We start from the raw sequence: 17,083 nt of genomic DNA, 5'->3' as shown, positions 1-17,083 counted from the left end.
AAGGTTACAGTTGTGATAGGAGAGGGGGGGTGTGAACACGTGACGGAGACGGGTGACGCCCACTTCCCAACTAAGGGCAGGGTCGCCGAGCGTACATGCCTAGCCGGGCTTTCCCGCCCGGAGCCAAAATGGCCTCCCCAAGCCGGGCGCGTGCTCCCCCTTCTGGGAAACACGTTTAGGTCTCTATGGTGGGCCGCGCGCGTGCTGCTGGGAAGGTGGGGGAGGCGCTGAGGAGGCGGCGCCCGGCCCCGCTCGCGTGGGTCAGGTGGCCTGAGCCTATATGAGCCGCCGCGGGCCCTGAGGGAAGGGGGCGGCTGTGGGTGAGCAGCGGCGGGCGTTATGGCTGCGCTGCCCGAGGAGGTGGAGGAGAAGAGGAAGGTATGGGGCGGGGCTCGGCTCGTGTCGCTGTGGGGCGCCCTGGTGGCTTAGCCCCCCCCGCTCTGGGGGCTGCTTCCCTACCGGGGACTGAGACCCCCCCCCGCTCCCTCTCCCTTGGGGCCGCTTCGCCCCTTCCCCGGGCTGGATCCTCCTCCCAGTGGGGCTGTGACCCCCGAACATCCCTATTCCTTGCCAAGGGGCTGCTGGCTGAGCCACCCCTGCTGGGGGGCGGATGACCCCCCCCCCCACCGGTGGGGCTGGCTGCCCGTCCTGGAGCCCCTGGCTGGGCTCTGCCCGGGGATAGGTCTGTAACCTGCCTCCCCCTTGTGCTGCGCACTTTGCCCTGTCCCCGTCTTCGCTCCCTGCTCTGCTGCCTGCCCCCTGCTTTGAATTCCCCTGTGTGTGTGTCTTGACTGTGCCTGTACCACGGGGGCAGGGCTGGTGCTGTAGCTAACACACCGTGGCCCCTCCCCAGGGCACCGTGACTACTGACCCTAGCCACGTGAGACCTGTGGAGGCAACGCAGAATAGCTCTCCTCCTGAGTGACTTCAGTGTCTTTGAAAGCTGAAACCCCAAATGCCTTAAACAAAATGCTCCCTGTACTCTAGGATTGTGTGTTGATACAGTAGGGAGGAAAAGGCAACATCAGCTTAATACCCACAGCTCCAGTGAAGTACTAAGGGAGTGTGTAAGGGCACGAAAACAGATTGCCTTAAGCCAAATACCTGACCTGTGGGCAGGATCTGGTCTCTGTCTACTTATATGGCTGACTTGGTCTGTCTAGCCTCCATGGTTGCAAAGAGAACTTTCCAGATGTGACACCCCCCCCCCCCCCCCGTTCCTCAGACCTTATTGTCAGCTGCTGGAAATGGCCCACCTTGATTATCACTATAAAAAGCTCCCCCCCCCACTCTCCTGCTGGTAATAGCTCACCTTAAGTGATCACTGTCTTTACTGTTTTCAGAGTAGCAGCCATGTTGGTCTGTATTCGCAAAGAGAAAAGGAGTACTTGTGGCACCTGAGAGAGTAGCAAGTTTGTTTGAGTGTGGGCTTTAGTGAGCTACAGCTCACTTCATTGGATGCAGCTGTAGCTCACGAAAGCTTATGCTCGAGTGGATTTGTTGGTCTCTAGGGTGCCACAAGTACTCCTTTTCTTTTTTCTCTTTACAGTGTGTATGGTAACACCCATTGTTTCATGTTCTATGTATATAAATCTCCCCACTGTATTTTCCACTGAATGCATCCAATGAAGTGAGCTGTAGCTCACAAAAGCTTATGCTCAAATAAATTGGTTAGTCTCTAAGGTGCCACAAGTACTCCTTTTCTTTTTGCGAATACAGACTAACACGGTTGCTACTCTGAAACCTGTCATGATGTGCTGTTGTCTTCCTGAGTCTGCAGGCAGCTAAAGTAATGATGGAGGGGGGTAAACTCTTTGAATTTGAACTCTAAAGCTTATGTCAGCACTGCTTAACTGCTGATCATTTTAACAGACTGATTGAGGGATGGAGTCTTAGTGAAGCTTGCAAGAGGGTTGGGGAAAATGTGAGTTGCAGGGAATAAAATAGAGGGGAGGAAGGAGGTGATGCACAAACTTAGGAAAAAGGGTGGTGAAACAAAAAGGAGGATGGGGAAGGAAGAGAAACAAAAGGTAGAAATAGCAGTAGCCTTAAAATGGAACAAAATGTCAAAATAAACTATATTGAATATTTCATGGAAGTACTGAACAAATGAAAGTTCAGGTAATGCATATCAACTGCTGGTGCTCAAACAAGATTACCTCTTCCAGTTAGCATTGCTTCAGTCTTTCCTGGAGTCAGTTTCAGACAGCTGATCTTTCATGATCCAGTCTCCCAGAGTCATGCTATTACCTGTGAGACAGCCATGATTTCTAGATGAAACACAGGCTGCATGTCCTTAATCACAGTCCATGTTGATAGTTTTCTTTTAATGGTTGTACCTTGCATCTTGGAGCAGTGAGCCCTAAGGGACTTGGCATGTTAGCGCTCTTGTGGGAGAACAGAATGCTCACCATCATAGAAATGACTGACACTAGCTTAGTGTGGTATCTGCTGTGACATGCAGACTTCTAACAGTGTTGTGCCAATTCAAATTAATTTAAAACCGAAACCTATTGAGTTATACTTATCTGGCACACCCCACCATGACTCAGAGCCCACTTTACACTTTCTTTAGCTAGCACTAGTTAGTGTTAGCCATTTTTCCAAGATATTAGCCAAGCTGTGTGAATATCCATTTATAGCAGTAAACTGCCCCAGCATTGATTAAGCCCCTTGGCTGGCGTTACAAAACGTAAACTTTTGTGTCTGTGATGGCTTTTAATAGGAGCATTGCCTTTTAAAATTGCCATGCTTGCTATACTTCTCCTGCACACTGAACAATGTAGTGGTTGCCCTTAGATCAGACCACCATCACTAGTTTGGCAGGGGAAAGATGAGGGGGGAGAGTTATAAATGTCTGAGGCAGTCTCTCCTGTTGGAGTCTTGGAAACTTTCCTCTAGAAGAGTGGCTTTTAAGGGGCACCTTAAATTTAAATTCTCCAGTAAAAATGAGGAAAACTAGAACCTGCACGTATTTTTGTAATACACTTCACAGCAACCATGAAGTCTCACTTGGCTTCCCTTGTGTACTTCTGTTCTAAAATGACACCTTCTGTTTAGAACATGTGGAGGAAAGCAGAAGTTATTTAACTTCTCAGAAGCTCTCTTGCAGTACACTGAGATTATTGGCATGGACAAAAACCGTGTTTTCTTCAGCTATTAGCTCAATGGAATTGTCTTAATGACCAGAAGGCCTTCTCTGAATCAGTGTAGACAAAGCCCCTTTCAACTGGGTTGTGGGGAGGACAGAGTTCTTATGGGCTCTGGGCCAGGAATAAACTTAAAATTACAATACTGCCCAGCCTTCAATCTGTGATGAAGTTTCCCCTGGGGTCTTTGAGAGACTTGCATGAACATCAAGGTTAGACAGAGCATGGTCTCAGTGTAGTAACTAAACTTTTCACTGCTTATTATATCAATATTTCATCTAGAAGTAGCATCATGTAGTCAGAAAATTGGCTCCCTTTTAGGACCACAGATGTTCCTACTCCCTTTGTCTTCTCTCTGTTTCTTTCTTTGTGGATTTCACTTCTGGTCTCTTCCCCAACTCTGTTGAAACCTGTAATTGAATGGTTATGCTGACATTAAAGTGGCATTAACATCCCAGTGCACTTAGTGGGAAGCAGCATTTCAATCATTGTTTCAAGCTGTTTACAGGGTCAGGGAGGCAACTGTGCTGATTATGCTTGTGTAACCTTCCAATTGTGGCTCAAGGATTAGGTAAGTACTTTAAACAAAAGCTTAGATTCTGCTTGTTCTTGAATGTCTTTGGGCCCTAACTATCAAGCAGGATGGGTGTCTGACCTCTGCTTCATAAGCTAAGCTTCTTGTTGGGAGCTGAGACCATGTGCTTTTACACTGTGATGGAAGGTGGTCAGGGTGTGAGTAGGATAGGTTGGAGGTGGGAAAGGACTGGGAGGAGTGGTGTGCTGGTCTAGCTTGGGGAAAGCAAAGGGAAAGGGTAGAGATGACCATTAGGAGTTTACTTAACTGATTTAAAACAAACTTAAGTGGCAAGCTGCTTAAAGTTATTAAAAATCTAGAAGGTGTCTAGAGATAGCAAAATGGTACAGAGTTGGAGCAGGTGCCCTCCCTGGCAACTTACAAGTCTGTCATCCAGCAGGGAAATCAAACCTGCCTCTTTCTTTAGACTTCTGGTTTCAAGGAGGCTGAGGATGGAGTAATTTCCCCAGAGTGACTTAAGGCCAGGCCTAAACTAAAATTTAAGTTGACTCAGTTAAGTTGCTAACGGGTGTGAAAAATCCACACCCCTGGGTGACATAGTTAAGCTAACCTAAACAGTCTCGGCAGGTAGTGGAATTATTTACTGGGGAAGAAGATCCCAAAACAGATGTGGGTGAGGGATAAGGTACTGGAGATACTCCCCCTGCAAAAGCTAGAAAGCTGAGGGAGTGGTAGAGTAGTGGACAGCACTACCAACCTTCATAGCAATCAGGAAGATCTGGAAGGGGGTGGTGGTTGGGGAATGGGAGAAAAGTGTGTTCCTTTCCCCAGGAGTTGGGTTGGCTTCAAACATGCCACACCTAGTGGCAAGAGGCTGATATACCAATCCCTAGGCAGGGTCCAGGTGCAACACACTGGTAGGAATTCTAACTCTCTCCTTTTTTCAGTAGCTGAGAGAAAGCTGGCTTTTTCCAGACAGTGCCTGCTTCTGCCCAACTTTGCATTGGTCCAGTGGCTAGTCCCTGCAGTATCAAGTGGCTAACAATTTCCAAGACCCATGTGAGGATGGGCCTGTGTGGGATAGGCATACATTTGCCCACTCTCGCAGCACACTTTTCAAAGCAGAGGAAAGGAGCAGCAAAAGTAGAAAACGGAACACACGGAAAGGAGGAGGTCTATGTGTGGGGTGGGGAGGAGTAGAATCAAGAGAACAGGAAATGGAATGCAAAGAACAGCATGATCTATTAGAGGAAGGAAAAGTGATGTGAAGCCAGGAAAGGAATGGATACAATACTTTAAAAGTAACTATTCAGTCAAGTCACTTACTTGACAAACTTCACCAGTACTTACAGATTTATCTGATAAATACTGTCCTACAGAACTCAAACAGCTCTATAGCTGGTCAAATATTGGAACATGAATATATTTAGCAAGTGCCAGTGAAACTGACTATATTCTGGTGTTCAATCAGTCCTACTAGTACATTGCACTTCAAAATAAGCCCTAAACAGAAGGCAAAGCATGCTACCCAACCAGTTACTGTATTGTTTAGATCAGGGGTTCTCAACCATTTTTTTTTGAGGTTCCCCCCCAACATGCTATTAAAAACTCCATGCACCACCTGTGACACACCTGTTTTTCTGCATATAAAAGCCAGGGCTGGTGTTGGAAGGTAGCAATTGCCTGGGGCCCCATGCCACAGGTGGCTTAGCAAAGCTAAGCTGCTCAGGCTTTAGCTTCCATCACATCTGGTGGGGCTCAGGGCCTGGGGCTTCAGCTTTCTGCTCTGGGCTTTAGTGAGTCTGTCAGCCCTGCTTGGCAAACCCCCTGAAACCTGCTTGCAGCCCCACGGGGGGTCCCAGACCTCTGATTGACAACTGCTGGCTTAAATTATGGGGCTTGTACTTGAACAGTAGTGTGGTGGTGTAAGTGTGATGATCATAGGTATTAGCAGGCTTTGTCCTTTTGGGTTCACTTTAATGCCCTAGGTGCCCGTAGGTGAAGAAGTTAATCTTTCTAGGACAAGTGGATTGATTCCAGTCCCCTGATGCCCTGGGTTGATCCTGGTGGAGGATGTGAGTGGCAAGCGTCAGAGGGAAAGTGACTTGGTGCTCAGATAGTACGATGATGGCTCCTGCTAGGAGAACTAACATTGCTGCTCCTGGAGACTAAAGAGTTGCTTCCTTCTCCTGGTTGCTGCTGCTAGGACTCTTCTGGGGGAAATGAGTTTTCTTAAATTCTGCTCCACCTGTAGAGAGCACTGCTGGTAGATGAGGCTACTGGGACCTATGTTGCTGAGAGGAAGGGGAGGACAGGTAAGCCATACTCGCAGCTTTCTCTCTGCTTGATGCTAGCTGCATCACATTTTCATGTGCAGTGGAAGGGAGCTTCATTGTATGGAACAGTTGTTATAAGGCCCAAACCCTAGGACCTGAGTTTGACTGTAATAGTGCTTGAATTGATTCTGCCTGAGGAGGAGGAGTACTTGTGGCACCTTAGAGACTAACCAATTTATTTGAGCATGAGCTTTCGTGAGCTACAGCTCACTTCATCGGATGCATACCGTGGAAACTGCAGCAGACTTTATATACACACAGAGAATATGAAACAATACCTCCTCCCACCCCACTGTCCTGCTGGTAATAGCTTATCTAAAGTGATCATCAGGTTGGGCCATTTCCAGCACAAATCCAGGTTTTCTCACCCTCCACCCCCCCACACAAATTCACTCTCCTGCTGGTGATAGCCCATCCAAAGTGACAACTCTTTACACAATGTGCATGATAATCAAGTTGGGCCATTTCCGTGAGAAAACCTGGATTTGTGCTGGAAATGGCCCAACCTGATGATCACTTTAGATAAGCTATTACCAGCAGGACAGTGGGGTGGGAGGAGGTATTGTTTCATGGTCTCTGTGTATATAATGTCTTCTGCAGTTTCCACAGTATGCATCCGATGAAGTGAGCTGTAGCTCACAAAAGCTTATGCTCAAATAAATTGGTTAGTCTCTAAGGTGCCACAAGTACTCCTTTTCTTTTTGCGAATACAGACTAACACGGCTGTTACTCTGAAACCTGTCTAAAGAGGCTGGCTGTCATCGCGGATTGTGGGCAGTTTCCGACCCATTCTCTGAGTTGGAGAACTGCACCACTGAAACACAAATGGGTCCAAATGATGACGGTGCACCATCCACACAGCATCTCTGCAAACATCGGCAGGGTTTAGGGATTGTTGCATTTATTGCACAACTCCTAGCATAGCTGGAGCAGATCCATAACCTCTGTGGCATGTCTGGTTGGACATTTACTGTAGTGAATACCCTTAGTACTTAATGGTTCTGTCCTGCATGCAGATCTGCCCATGTGCTGTAAGCCAAGGATTCAATGCTGCTATACCCTCAAATCTCGGTGCTGATGACAGGATGGAGAGTCTCAAACCTCCTCCTGAGCTGCTGTGAAATGAGACTGGGTCCTGTTCTGTTGCTGTTAAATCAGTTCTGTACATGGAAGGGCTGTGAGTTTTACTTCATCTCGGGGTGGGTTTGATTTAAATAACTAGTCAGGAAGACTCAGTTTAATCATGGGTTTTCTATAGAAAAGTGTATTCTTGTTGTTATAACCTTAATACATATTCTTCACAACTCAGATGTAGGTTTCATTTTTAGAAGGTGCACACTATACATTTTTAAACAATGATTTATTTTGAGCACTTTTCAGATTAGTTTTACCGCTATATCAGAAAATGAATGATTGTTTAGTTATTTCATTTACCAAGGTAATTGAAGCAGATATTTATGAAGTCATTGGGAAGGTGAACTATCTCCAATTCGATAGGTTAATCATTAATATTTGGAGGATTTTCTTGCCATGCTGTATTAGGAGAACATCATGAGACATTTAAATTATTTTATTTAACTAAAACAACATCAAGTATTCTGGATTTTTTTCTTCAATAGCAAACATATTGTAAGAAAACAGACGCATGTCCCTCGCTTCATATTTATCTCCAGACTCCTTCTCCTTGTCCAGAACTATTCTGCCCCCAACAATCTTCTATTCATTGGACTTTTTGAAACTTTGCACTTTTAGAGAGAGGTAAGGGATTGACTGTGTACACAAATTTGCAGAGGGACAATAGAGTTGAGGTCTGTTGTTTCTCACCTTTACATATTTATTTTAAAACATTTTTGCTGTTAACAAGCATGTTACCTCTGGAGACACAAATCCACAGTTTGAGAACTGCAAAACTGGTGCATCTCTGGTGGTTTCTTTTAGACTGAGCACTGGGTAGATAGAAAGGTTAACCTAAATCTATACAGAAGCCTGTGGAACCCCATAAAATTGGGTCCCTAATCCATGAACTATTGGAACTCATTTACAAAACTTTTCTTAAATTACACTAATATATTTTCATACTGTAGAATTTATAATCTCTATTCCATGATGAGATAACTTTGAGCTATAATGTATCTTAAACTTATCTAAAGCGTTTTATTTTTCCCTCAAAGCATGTTATCAAAAAACCCAATTTAAATAGGCCCCCCACCCCCTTTTTTTAAAATTGCTTTTTATCCACCCAGCTTAATCTCACTGGCTGGGAGCACTAGTATAGATTGGCTGCCAGCATGCTGCCATCATGTTCTGTCGTCATGTTCAACCTGAAACACTGGAAGCCCATCAGTAACGCTACTTCCACTAGTGCCAGCATCAGTGGAATTACAATTGTGGGATATCTTCAGAACTATGTGGGCACAGCCCTCCTGACTTCTCTTGAACAATCTGGATCAGTAGTTTGCCCTTCAGTCCAGCCACCTCACTCAGGTGCTTAACAAATAAGGCTAAAATAGTAACACTAAACAGGGGCCAATGTCATCTTGCTCCCTGGGTACGTCTGCACAGGGATAAACCCATGGCTGGCCCAGGTCAGCTGACTCAGGCTCACAGGGCTCCAGCTCCAGGGCTGAAAAATTGCTGTGTGGACATTGGGCTCAGGCTGGAGCCTGAGCTCTGGGACCCTGTGAGGATGGAAGGTCCCAGAGCTTTGGGTTCCCAGACCAAGCCCGACTGTCTACACAGCAATTTTTGGCCCCACGACCCAGAGTCAGTTGATGTGGGCCAGCCATGGCTGTGCTGTGGGTCTTTTATCCCTGTGTAGACATGCCCTCAGTTTCTTTGCTTAAAGTACAAATTTAATGTAATTTCAACTCTAAGCTTCCCCAGCTAAAATCCATGATGGGGGGAAATGTTGCTATTAATACCTTAATATCTGCACTAATATGCATTGCACATATGTAGTGCATGGTCCTGTTTTTCTGGTTAAATGCCTCGCTTAATAGACTGCTTATAAAACATATTAAAATTTCAGGACTGATGTGGCTAAGCAACTGCTGCTTTTGGAACTATTGCGTGTCTTGATTTTATTCCGGTTGCACAACTATTTACAATATTGCATAACCTTCTATTTCTTTGTACTGTATATATTCTAGTAAATGAAGGCTTGAGTACATGTTTTACTGAAACAAAAAGGAAATCAAATTAGGTGCATGATGTTTGAAGCATGCAGCATTGCCCTGATTTTTAATTATTTATAATAGTATCTGCAGGTCTCTTAATGTTTAAGATTACTGCTAGTGATGTCCTTCTAGAATATTTCAAAGTAAGTTTTCCTGACTAGATTCAGGAAAACCTCCATCTAAAGACATTAAATGGAACTGAGATTTTTTTCTCGATATTTTAAGAACTCTAGAACATAGCGCTGTAGTGTGTCCAATAGAAATACAGCTGTGGAAGGTTGCTCATAACACTTCTTCCATATTTGTTTCTTGGCTACAATCTCTAAGATCTAGCTGCTAACATATATTTTGTTGAAATTAGGTGATGTTGCTTTGCGTGAAAAGAAGGGTGGCTTTAAAGATAACTGGTTAAAAGCAAAGTCACTTCATAAAATGACACCCCTTGTTTACACTTTTAGTAGTGATTGCCTCTTGTTCCAGTGTCCTAGCTAATAACTAAATTTCCTAATCAGGAGCTCTTGCACATGCTTAAAATTGATGAGACAAGTATTTGCAGTATATTCTTACTGCTAGTGTCCACATGCTGTATCTAAGCTCTGCAAAGCAAGTTTATTGATGTGGTTATTTGAAACTTTGGCTTATCAAGCCATTATTTAAACAATGGGATCATCTATTGCAGTAACTTAAATGATAACATCTAATTGTTTGGCATCCTTAATATTAGGAAAATGTTACAAATAAGTAGTACTATATAAAATCAGTAACATAATTCAGGGACTTGCACAATAGCTATAAGACGTGGATTGCTGAAAGCACTTGACTTTGTCATGTGGTGCTTAAAGACTGAATTTGCAGCTATGGTAGGCAAATGCATTTGACTTTGGGAGTCTCACTTGCTCTAGATGGTACCAGTTGTCTTTTTTTTTTAACTTCATTTCCAGACAAATGAGCATAAGCTGGAGTCAGAGCTGAGGGAACATATCACTACTTCTAGGTAAATTTACAAACACTCTGTATCAAAACAATCATTAAATCAAAGAAATTCAGTTGTTCAAAATATCCAAACATTTGAAAGCGTAGAAATTCATAATCAAGGCATCTAAGCAACCTTAACTCTGCCCCTCTTGCTAGAGGGCACTCTGCAGGGTGACAGGTGGCGTCTGCCTCCCCACCTGCCGTTCCCTCTACTAGATTGCAGCATGCTGAAGATGAGGAGGAAACAAGAGCACCAGTAGCAAGGGGAGGTGAGCATGGGCCCCTACTAGCACTAATCCCTTCCATCCTCCCAGCCCGTTGCCTTTGGCATTTCCCACGCAGGGCCACACAAAGATGCTTCTCCTGCAACTAGTCAACTACCTTGGGCAACTTTTCCTGCTGAGCTGTCCCCAGCACCTTCCACCACCCACTCAGCTGCCTAAAGTGCCACTGCATGGGTGAAGAAGTAATATCTCCCAGCTCTCTCGACCACCCTCCCTAGAGAGGGGGTCACTGGGTGGAGGAGGCCCTCCCACCATCTGTTTCTGGGTAGTGGGTGCAGAAGAGGTTCCTTTCTCTTCTCCACCCCTGCTCCCATGGTTCATTGCTGGAGGGCAGAAATGATGAGGTTCCACCTGTGAGAGGCCTCACACATGGAACAGTCCCAAACACAACAGATTCTCTAATCACGTGGGTCTAGATGCTTTAGGAAGGCAAGAGAGACTGTTCCCCTTGAATGCCTCTCATCTAAGAGAGCATGGCCCAGTGGTTAGGGTGCTAGTCTGGGCCACAGGAGGCCTGGGTTCATTTCCTTGCTTTGCCACAGACTTTGACTGTTAGCAACTCACTTAGGGCTAGATTCACAAAAGGACTTAAGCACCAAGCTGTCACTTCAGGCATCTAAATCCTAGAATCCAGCCCCACTGGGATTCACAAAACTCCCACTGAGCTGTTGCTGAGCCATGTAGGTGCCTGAACTCCTTCTGTGCTTAAATTTTTGCATAAAGGTTCCCAGTCTGCCTGTTTCTGTCTCTGGGTGCACGCTGATGCCTAAGCCCCACCATAATGCACGAACTGGGGAAACCTAGGTGTTCTCCACTTAACTTGCCTGCAGGGCCTGATCTGGGCCATTGGCTTAGAGGTGGCTTACTGAATTGGGCCACTATAGGTGAGCTTACACAAAGCAGGTGCAGGAGGAGGATTAGGACCTGATAACTTTTAGCCCAGTGGTCAGGGTCTTTACCTGGTATGTGGAGACCACTGATTCAAGTCACCCACCTGAGGGCGAGAAGAAATTTGAACAGGGATCTGCCACTACTCAGATGAGTGCCTGAGTCACTTGGTTTGGGATGTTTGGCTGTGGGTGACTCGGGAAGCTCCGCAGTAGAACAGCTTCAAGCGGAGAAAGTGATTAAAAGTAGCCAATGGAGCAGAGGGACTGGATCCTAGGGCTCCCACCTTTCAGGAATGGGCTCTAACCACTAGGTACAGAGTTATTCTCCTGCTTGGGTGTCTTTTTCTCTCTGGCCCAATGATTCATTATTTATCGACAAGAATAGCTTCAACAGGAGAGACTGAGGGATCCCCACATCAGAATATCTCCTAGCCTACTGCTTAGAGCACTCACCTGAGAGGTGGCAAAGCCCTTTTTAAAATTCTGTCTCCCCCCGCAAGAGGGGGAGACCAGAACTGGTGGTGTCTCTGCTCCAGCTGAGTACCCCAATCACTGGGCTAGAAGTTGATGAGGGAGGTCTTCCTTCTCCCTCCACCCCCCCGCCCCCCCCAAAAAAGAGAACTTCTCGAAAAAATGGTATAGCTATTTAACACAAGGAGAGGATTGGCAGCTGAGAAGTCCAAGCAGTGGGAGGTGTCTCTCTCTGCAGCCTGGATTTAGGTGCTGAACGCTGTGAGGGGGAGGATGGCTGGGGGGCTTCGGATATCCCAGGGAAAGGGGTGAGTCCTATTGGCTAGTTTAGGCAGCAAGTCACCTAGCATGCTGGCTTTTGTGAACCCCATTCTGAAGTGCCTGTCTCTCCCCATCCCTTGTGAAGGGATCCTAGGTGCCAAACTCAGGCTTTGTGAGTCTCAATGATTTTTCTAAGCATCTAAAAGTGAAGTGTGGTGATGCTGAGCATCACCAAGCCTCCATTTCTTTGTCAATCTAGCCCTTCATGTGCCTGTGCCTCAGTTCCCCACATGTGAAATGGGGATAATAGCGCTTCTTAACTCAGCAGTGTTGTGAGGAGCAATGCTTTAAAGATTGTGATGTGCTTAGATACTGTAGTAATGGGGGGAGGTATATAAAACAGACTGCATAGTCTCAACCCTTGCTCCCCCCTTCTCTGATTTCCAATGGACCCTTCCCAGGATAATGAAACTGGTTTATCCAGTGGTTCTCCACCGTACCCCTGAGGATATGCAGGGTTTTTTGAAGGGGTACATCAACTTCTCTAGATATTTGCCCAGTTTTACAAGAGGCTATAGAAACAGCACTGGCAAAGTCCGTACAAACTAAAATTTCACACAGTGACTTGTTTATACTGCTCTGTGTACTAAATCCTGAAATGTAAGTACAATATTTATATCCCAGTTGATTTATTTTATAATATGGTATAAATGAGAGAAAGCAATATTTCAGTAATAGTGGCTGACACTTGTATTTTTATGTCTGATTTTGTAAACAAGTAGTTAAGTGAGGTGAAATTTGGGGGTAAACAAGACAAAGGAGACTCCTGAAAGGGGTACAGTAGTTTGGAAAGGTTGAGAGCCACTGATCTAGTATGATCCCTTCCTCTTCTCTGTGCTCCAGTCCATAAGGATGAAGTTTCTGGTTTCTAGGAAGTTGGCTGTGCTGACCGACATTGTGTCCACAAAGCCCCCCACAGCTGGGAGGTTGTGGGCTGAAAGACAGTGGGATGTCCAAGATGAGTGTCCCTCAGTTTAGTTCCAAAGTTACCTACCTACATGTGCTATCTCCTACTCTTAAGCTGACTGTCAGAAATAACCTCAATTCCATAATTCTATAAGAGCCATTGTACTAAAGGAAGGAATCCCACAGCATTTTATTAGTATTGCAGTAGAGGCCAGGAAGAGCACCCAGTGATAGACCAAGGCCCAGCTGTACTAGGCCTGAACAAACACAAGATTTAAAATTTGCTGTATTTATTTTTGTCCCTATTATGAGTGTTTCACACATCATGATCCACATGTGGGCCTTGGCTGCTTGAGAGGTCTGCTCTTGTGGCGGTGGGGAAGATACTAGTTGCTTTTTAACAAAAAAAAACAAACAAACCCAAAAGTTTGATCAGATTTATGGGGGAATCACAATACCCATTTTTACAAATGCATTGATTACTCCAGTCACAAGTTGGGGCAGGAAGGAAGAGAAGAAGGCTTTGAATGGAAGTTCAGACTTGGTCTCAGCAATTGAATAGCAACTTCCTCCTCCGTTAAGACTAATACAAAGTTAAAGGCTCCCCATTCTGCATTGTTAACTGGGGCTTTAAGGGCAAAGAGGGCCAGCTTAATTAGACTCCAGCTCAAATCACATGTATTTGAATTCTTTTTACTTCGGAAGGAAAAATCTGTTCCACCAACCTGGGTGGGGTGGTAGCTTTTCTTCAGACATAAGCTACGTAAAGGGCTGACAGGCTAGGAGCAGCCAGTTGCACAACTACAGGAAGGAACTCCATGGGATTTGATTACGGTACAGAGGTCGAGCGTGCAACCCCAGGCTGACTTCAAAACGTGCATGGGTGTCTTCACATCCCTTTTTTTTTTTTTTTTGAAGGAGAAAATAACTAGCTGTCTCTAGAACCCCAGAGTAAAACAACCTTCATACTATTCCTTGCCCCCAGGCTGAATCTCAGCCTCCTGTTGCTCGCTGAAATAAAGTCTGCCTGTATTTTCACATGCAGATCCTTGTCCAGTCACCTCCCCTCCATAGCCCTGTCTATGCTAGGAAAATGCGTGTAAGCCTTTCTGTGCCTGGGCGCTACAAGGGTGTGACCAGCAGTAGCAACTGTATTTCAGACATCCTAGTAAGCTCCAGTCTGCATTAGTGCTGCTGCAGCTAGCTGTGCCAACACAGGGGTGGGAGGGAAACCTACAAAAGTCTAGTGCAGACTCTTTAAGTTGCCAGTAGCACTGTGAGCATATCTGGTTCAGAGATCAAGGCATGTGGCCAGTGGTGAGCCAGAGCTGGTTCACACCGGTTCGCTAGAACCAGTTGTTAAATTTAGAAGCCCTTTTAGAACCGGTTGTTCCACAAGGGACAACTGGTTCTAAAAGGGCTTCTAAATTTAACCGGCCAAAAGTGGCGCCTTAGGCGCCAACTCTGTGGGTGCTCTGGCCCTGGAGCATCCAAGGGGAAAATCTGGTGGGTGCAGAGCACCCATTGGCAGCTCCCCGCCCCATGCCTGGCCCCAGCTCACTTCTGCTCTGCCTCCAGCCCCTCCCCAAACTCACTGCCCCGTTCTGCTTCTCTGCGCCCCCCCCCCCGCTGCAAATCAGCTGTTTGCATGGGAAGCCGGGGTGGGCTGAGAAGCAGGCAGTGGCTTCAAACTCAGGCACGTGGAGGTGAGCTTGGGGGGCGGGGGGAAGGAGGGCTGCCCATGCTGCAGCAGGTAACTCGGGGTGGGGGGCACACAGGGGAACCACTCCCCACCCCAGCTCACCTCCACCAGCTCAGGCCAAGGGTGGAAGCCGCTGCCTGCTTCTTAGCCCTCCCAGACTTCTCACCAAACGGCTGAATCGCGGGAAGCCAGGGTGGGGGTGTGGAGAAGCAGAGCAGGGCAGCGCATTCAGGGGCGGAGGCCGGAGTGGAGGTAGGCTGGGGCCGGGCGGGGAGCTGCCTGTGGGTGCTGTGCGCCCACCAAATTTTCCCCATGGGTGCTCCAGCCCCTGAGCACACACGGAGTCTGCACCTAAGGCGCCACTTTCAATGTGATCAGTGGGGGGAGCGGCCGCTCCCCCCACTGCAGCTATGCTTCCCCCGCCCCTAGGAGCCAGAGGGACCTGCTGGGTGCTTCCTGGGAGCTGCCCCAGGTAAGCACTGCCGGGACTCCCCACCTCACCCCCCAGCAGGTCCCTCTGGCTCTTAAGGGTGGGTGGGTATCCACTACAGTGGCCCATGAGACCCTCCTGCCCGGTTCTGGGGAGAGGGGAGGTGGGGGAATGGGGCAGGGGTCCTGGGGGTGTGTGTCAAGAAACACAGGGGGGTTGGATGGGGCAGGAGTCCCAGGGGCCCGGGGTGGGCAATGACCCCCTTGTGGGGTGAGGAGGGAACTGGTTAAGATTTTGGCAGCTCATCACTGCATGTGGCTCATTAGCACAGGATTGCATGCACCTGGAATGTGTCCCTGCCCAGTGGAATGAGCCAGCTGTAGATAACATCTGCTAAACTTTTCTTTCTGTAAAGCTTACTTCAGTCTCTATACTATAGAGAAACTTGTTAAGTTAAAATCACTTATCCTAGTGACACTAAACTAGCTTTTTATTTGGAATGAACCATCAGCAAAAGTTTGAAACATAGGCTTTAGTCAAGATGCTAAAGTGACCGATCACTTGGATTCATTACCCTTTTTCCACAGCCTCTTTTGGACCCCTGCACTACAGCAACCAAGAAGAGAAGTGCAACAGTGAGTCATATGTTGCAAATGTTCTCTAGTCACCAACTAATGCAAAGGCTATTTGTGATCTCCTCTTGGCACTGCAACTTTTTTCCCTACAAAATCTAAAATGACAGCTCACAACTGTAGGACTGGCTAGGTTGTGCAACACTTTCCTTGAAAACTAGCTGAAAGGAAGTTGCTTCCTTTGGCTTATCACACTCTTCACAGACTCAGCAGTTTGTATTGTTTTGCCTGTCAATCCTGTTTGGACAGCGGAGATAAGGAATGTCAAAAAGAGTAAGCTCTTAAAAATCGCAGTATGCACCATGAAGTCCGCTCCTAAAATACCTTGCTAGTAACTGAAATGAAACTAGAAAAGGAGTACTTGTGGCACTTTAGAGACTAACCAATTTATCTGAGCATTTAATGTTCTGATTTAAGGTGCACAAGTACTCCTTTTCTTTTGCGAATACAGACTAACACAGCTGTTACTCTGAAACCTGAAATGAAACTGTTAATCCTGTTTAACTCGCATTGTTTAGCTAATGTAGAACAGCTTGTCCTTCTCTCCATATGCAGAAGAACTGCACTGAGCCCTGGTTCAGTTAACAAGATTGACAGCTGTGCTGTGGTCCGACTTCGTTAAACTGACCATGCCTGACAGGAACTACTTAGGCAGATCTTTGTCAAAACCTCTCATTGTTAGAGGCTTCGGCTGCTCCAGTTTGAACCAGAACAGTTTTTTGTGTCCACACTTGATATGCAGATTTGTGTTCTGAACCATCGACTTACCCCTATGTCAACAGTGGTGCTCTCAAACTATTTCAGTTGCAGTTTCCTCTGGTTCAAAGCAGCTCTTAGAAACTGTCAATTTTGGAAGATTTGAGAAGACCACTAGTGCACTCTGGGACATTAGGGCAAGTAGTCATCCTATGTTGACAATACAACAGTTCAGACTCCTGGTACTCAGTTGGCGAAGGCAAATTTAAGCCAAACAGTATCTAGACCGGGGTTCTCAAACTGGGGGTCGGGACCCCTCAGGGGGTCACGAGGTTATTACATGGGGGGCCACGAGCTGTCAGCCTCCACCCCAAACTCCACTTTGCCTCCAGCATTTATAGTGGTGTTAAATATATAAAGTGCTTTTAATTTATAAGGGTGGGGGGTTGCATCCGGAGGCGTGCTATGTGAAAAGGGTCACCAGTACAAAAGTTTGAGAACCACTGATCTAGATCATGTGTTGGAGCACTTGACAGTAGCAGGGTGCTACTAGGGGGAACCAAACCATTCTTAGAGTACT

General features: G+C 46.4%; 1 protein-coding gene across 2 annotated transcripts in view; it reads left to right on the top strand.

Annotated features, from left to right (window-relative positions):
• Window positions 1–220: 220 nt before the first annotated feature.
• Window positions 221–17,083, top strand: part of SNX5 (sorting nexin 5) — a 37,957-nt gene continuing 21,094 nt past the window's right edge. The window contains exon 1 of one of the 2 annotated variants that reach the window (XM_073339726.1): window positions 221–378. In XM_073339726.1, coding sequence (XP_073195827.1) covers window positions 340–378 — 39 coding nt within the window. In that variant the 5' untranslated portion in view covers window positions 221–339. The remainder of the gene's footprint in view (window positions 379–17,083) is intronic. The other variant, XM_073339727.1, reaches the window with a different exon arrangement.

The sequence above is a fragment of the Lepidochelys kempii genome, chromosome 3 (genome assembly GCF_965140265.1).
Source record: "Lepidochelys kempii isolate rLepKem1 chromosome 3, rLepKem1.hap2, whole genome shotgun sequence".
Lineage (NCBI taxonomy): Eukaryota > Metazoa > Chordata > Testudines > Cheloniidae > Lepidochelys > Lepidochelys kempii.
The sequence above is the reverse complement of the archived record's forward strand: the minus strand, read 5'-3'. Positions and strand labels throughout refer to the sequence as shown.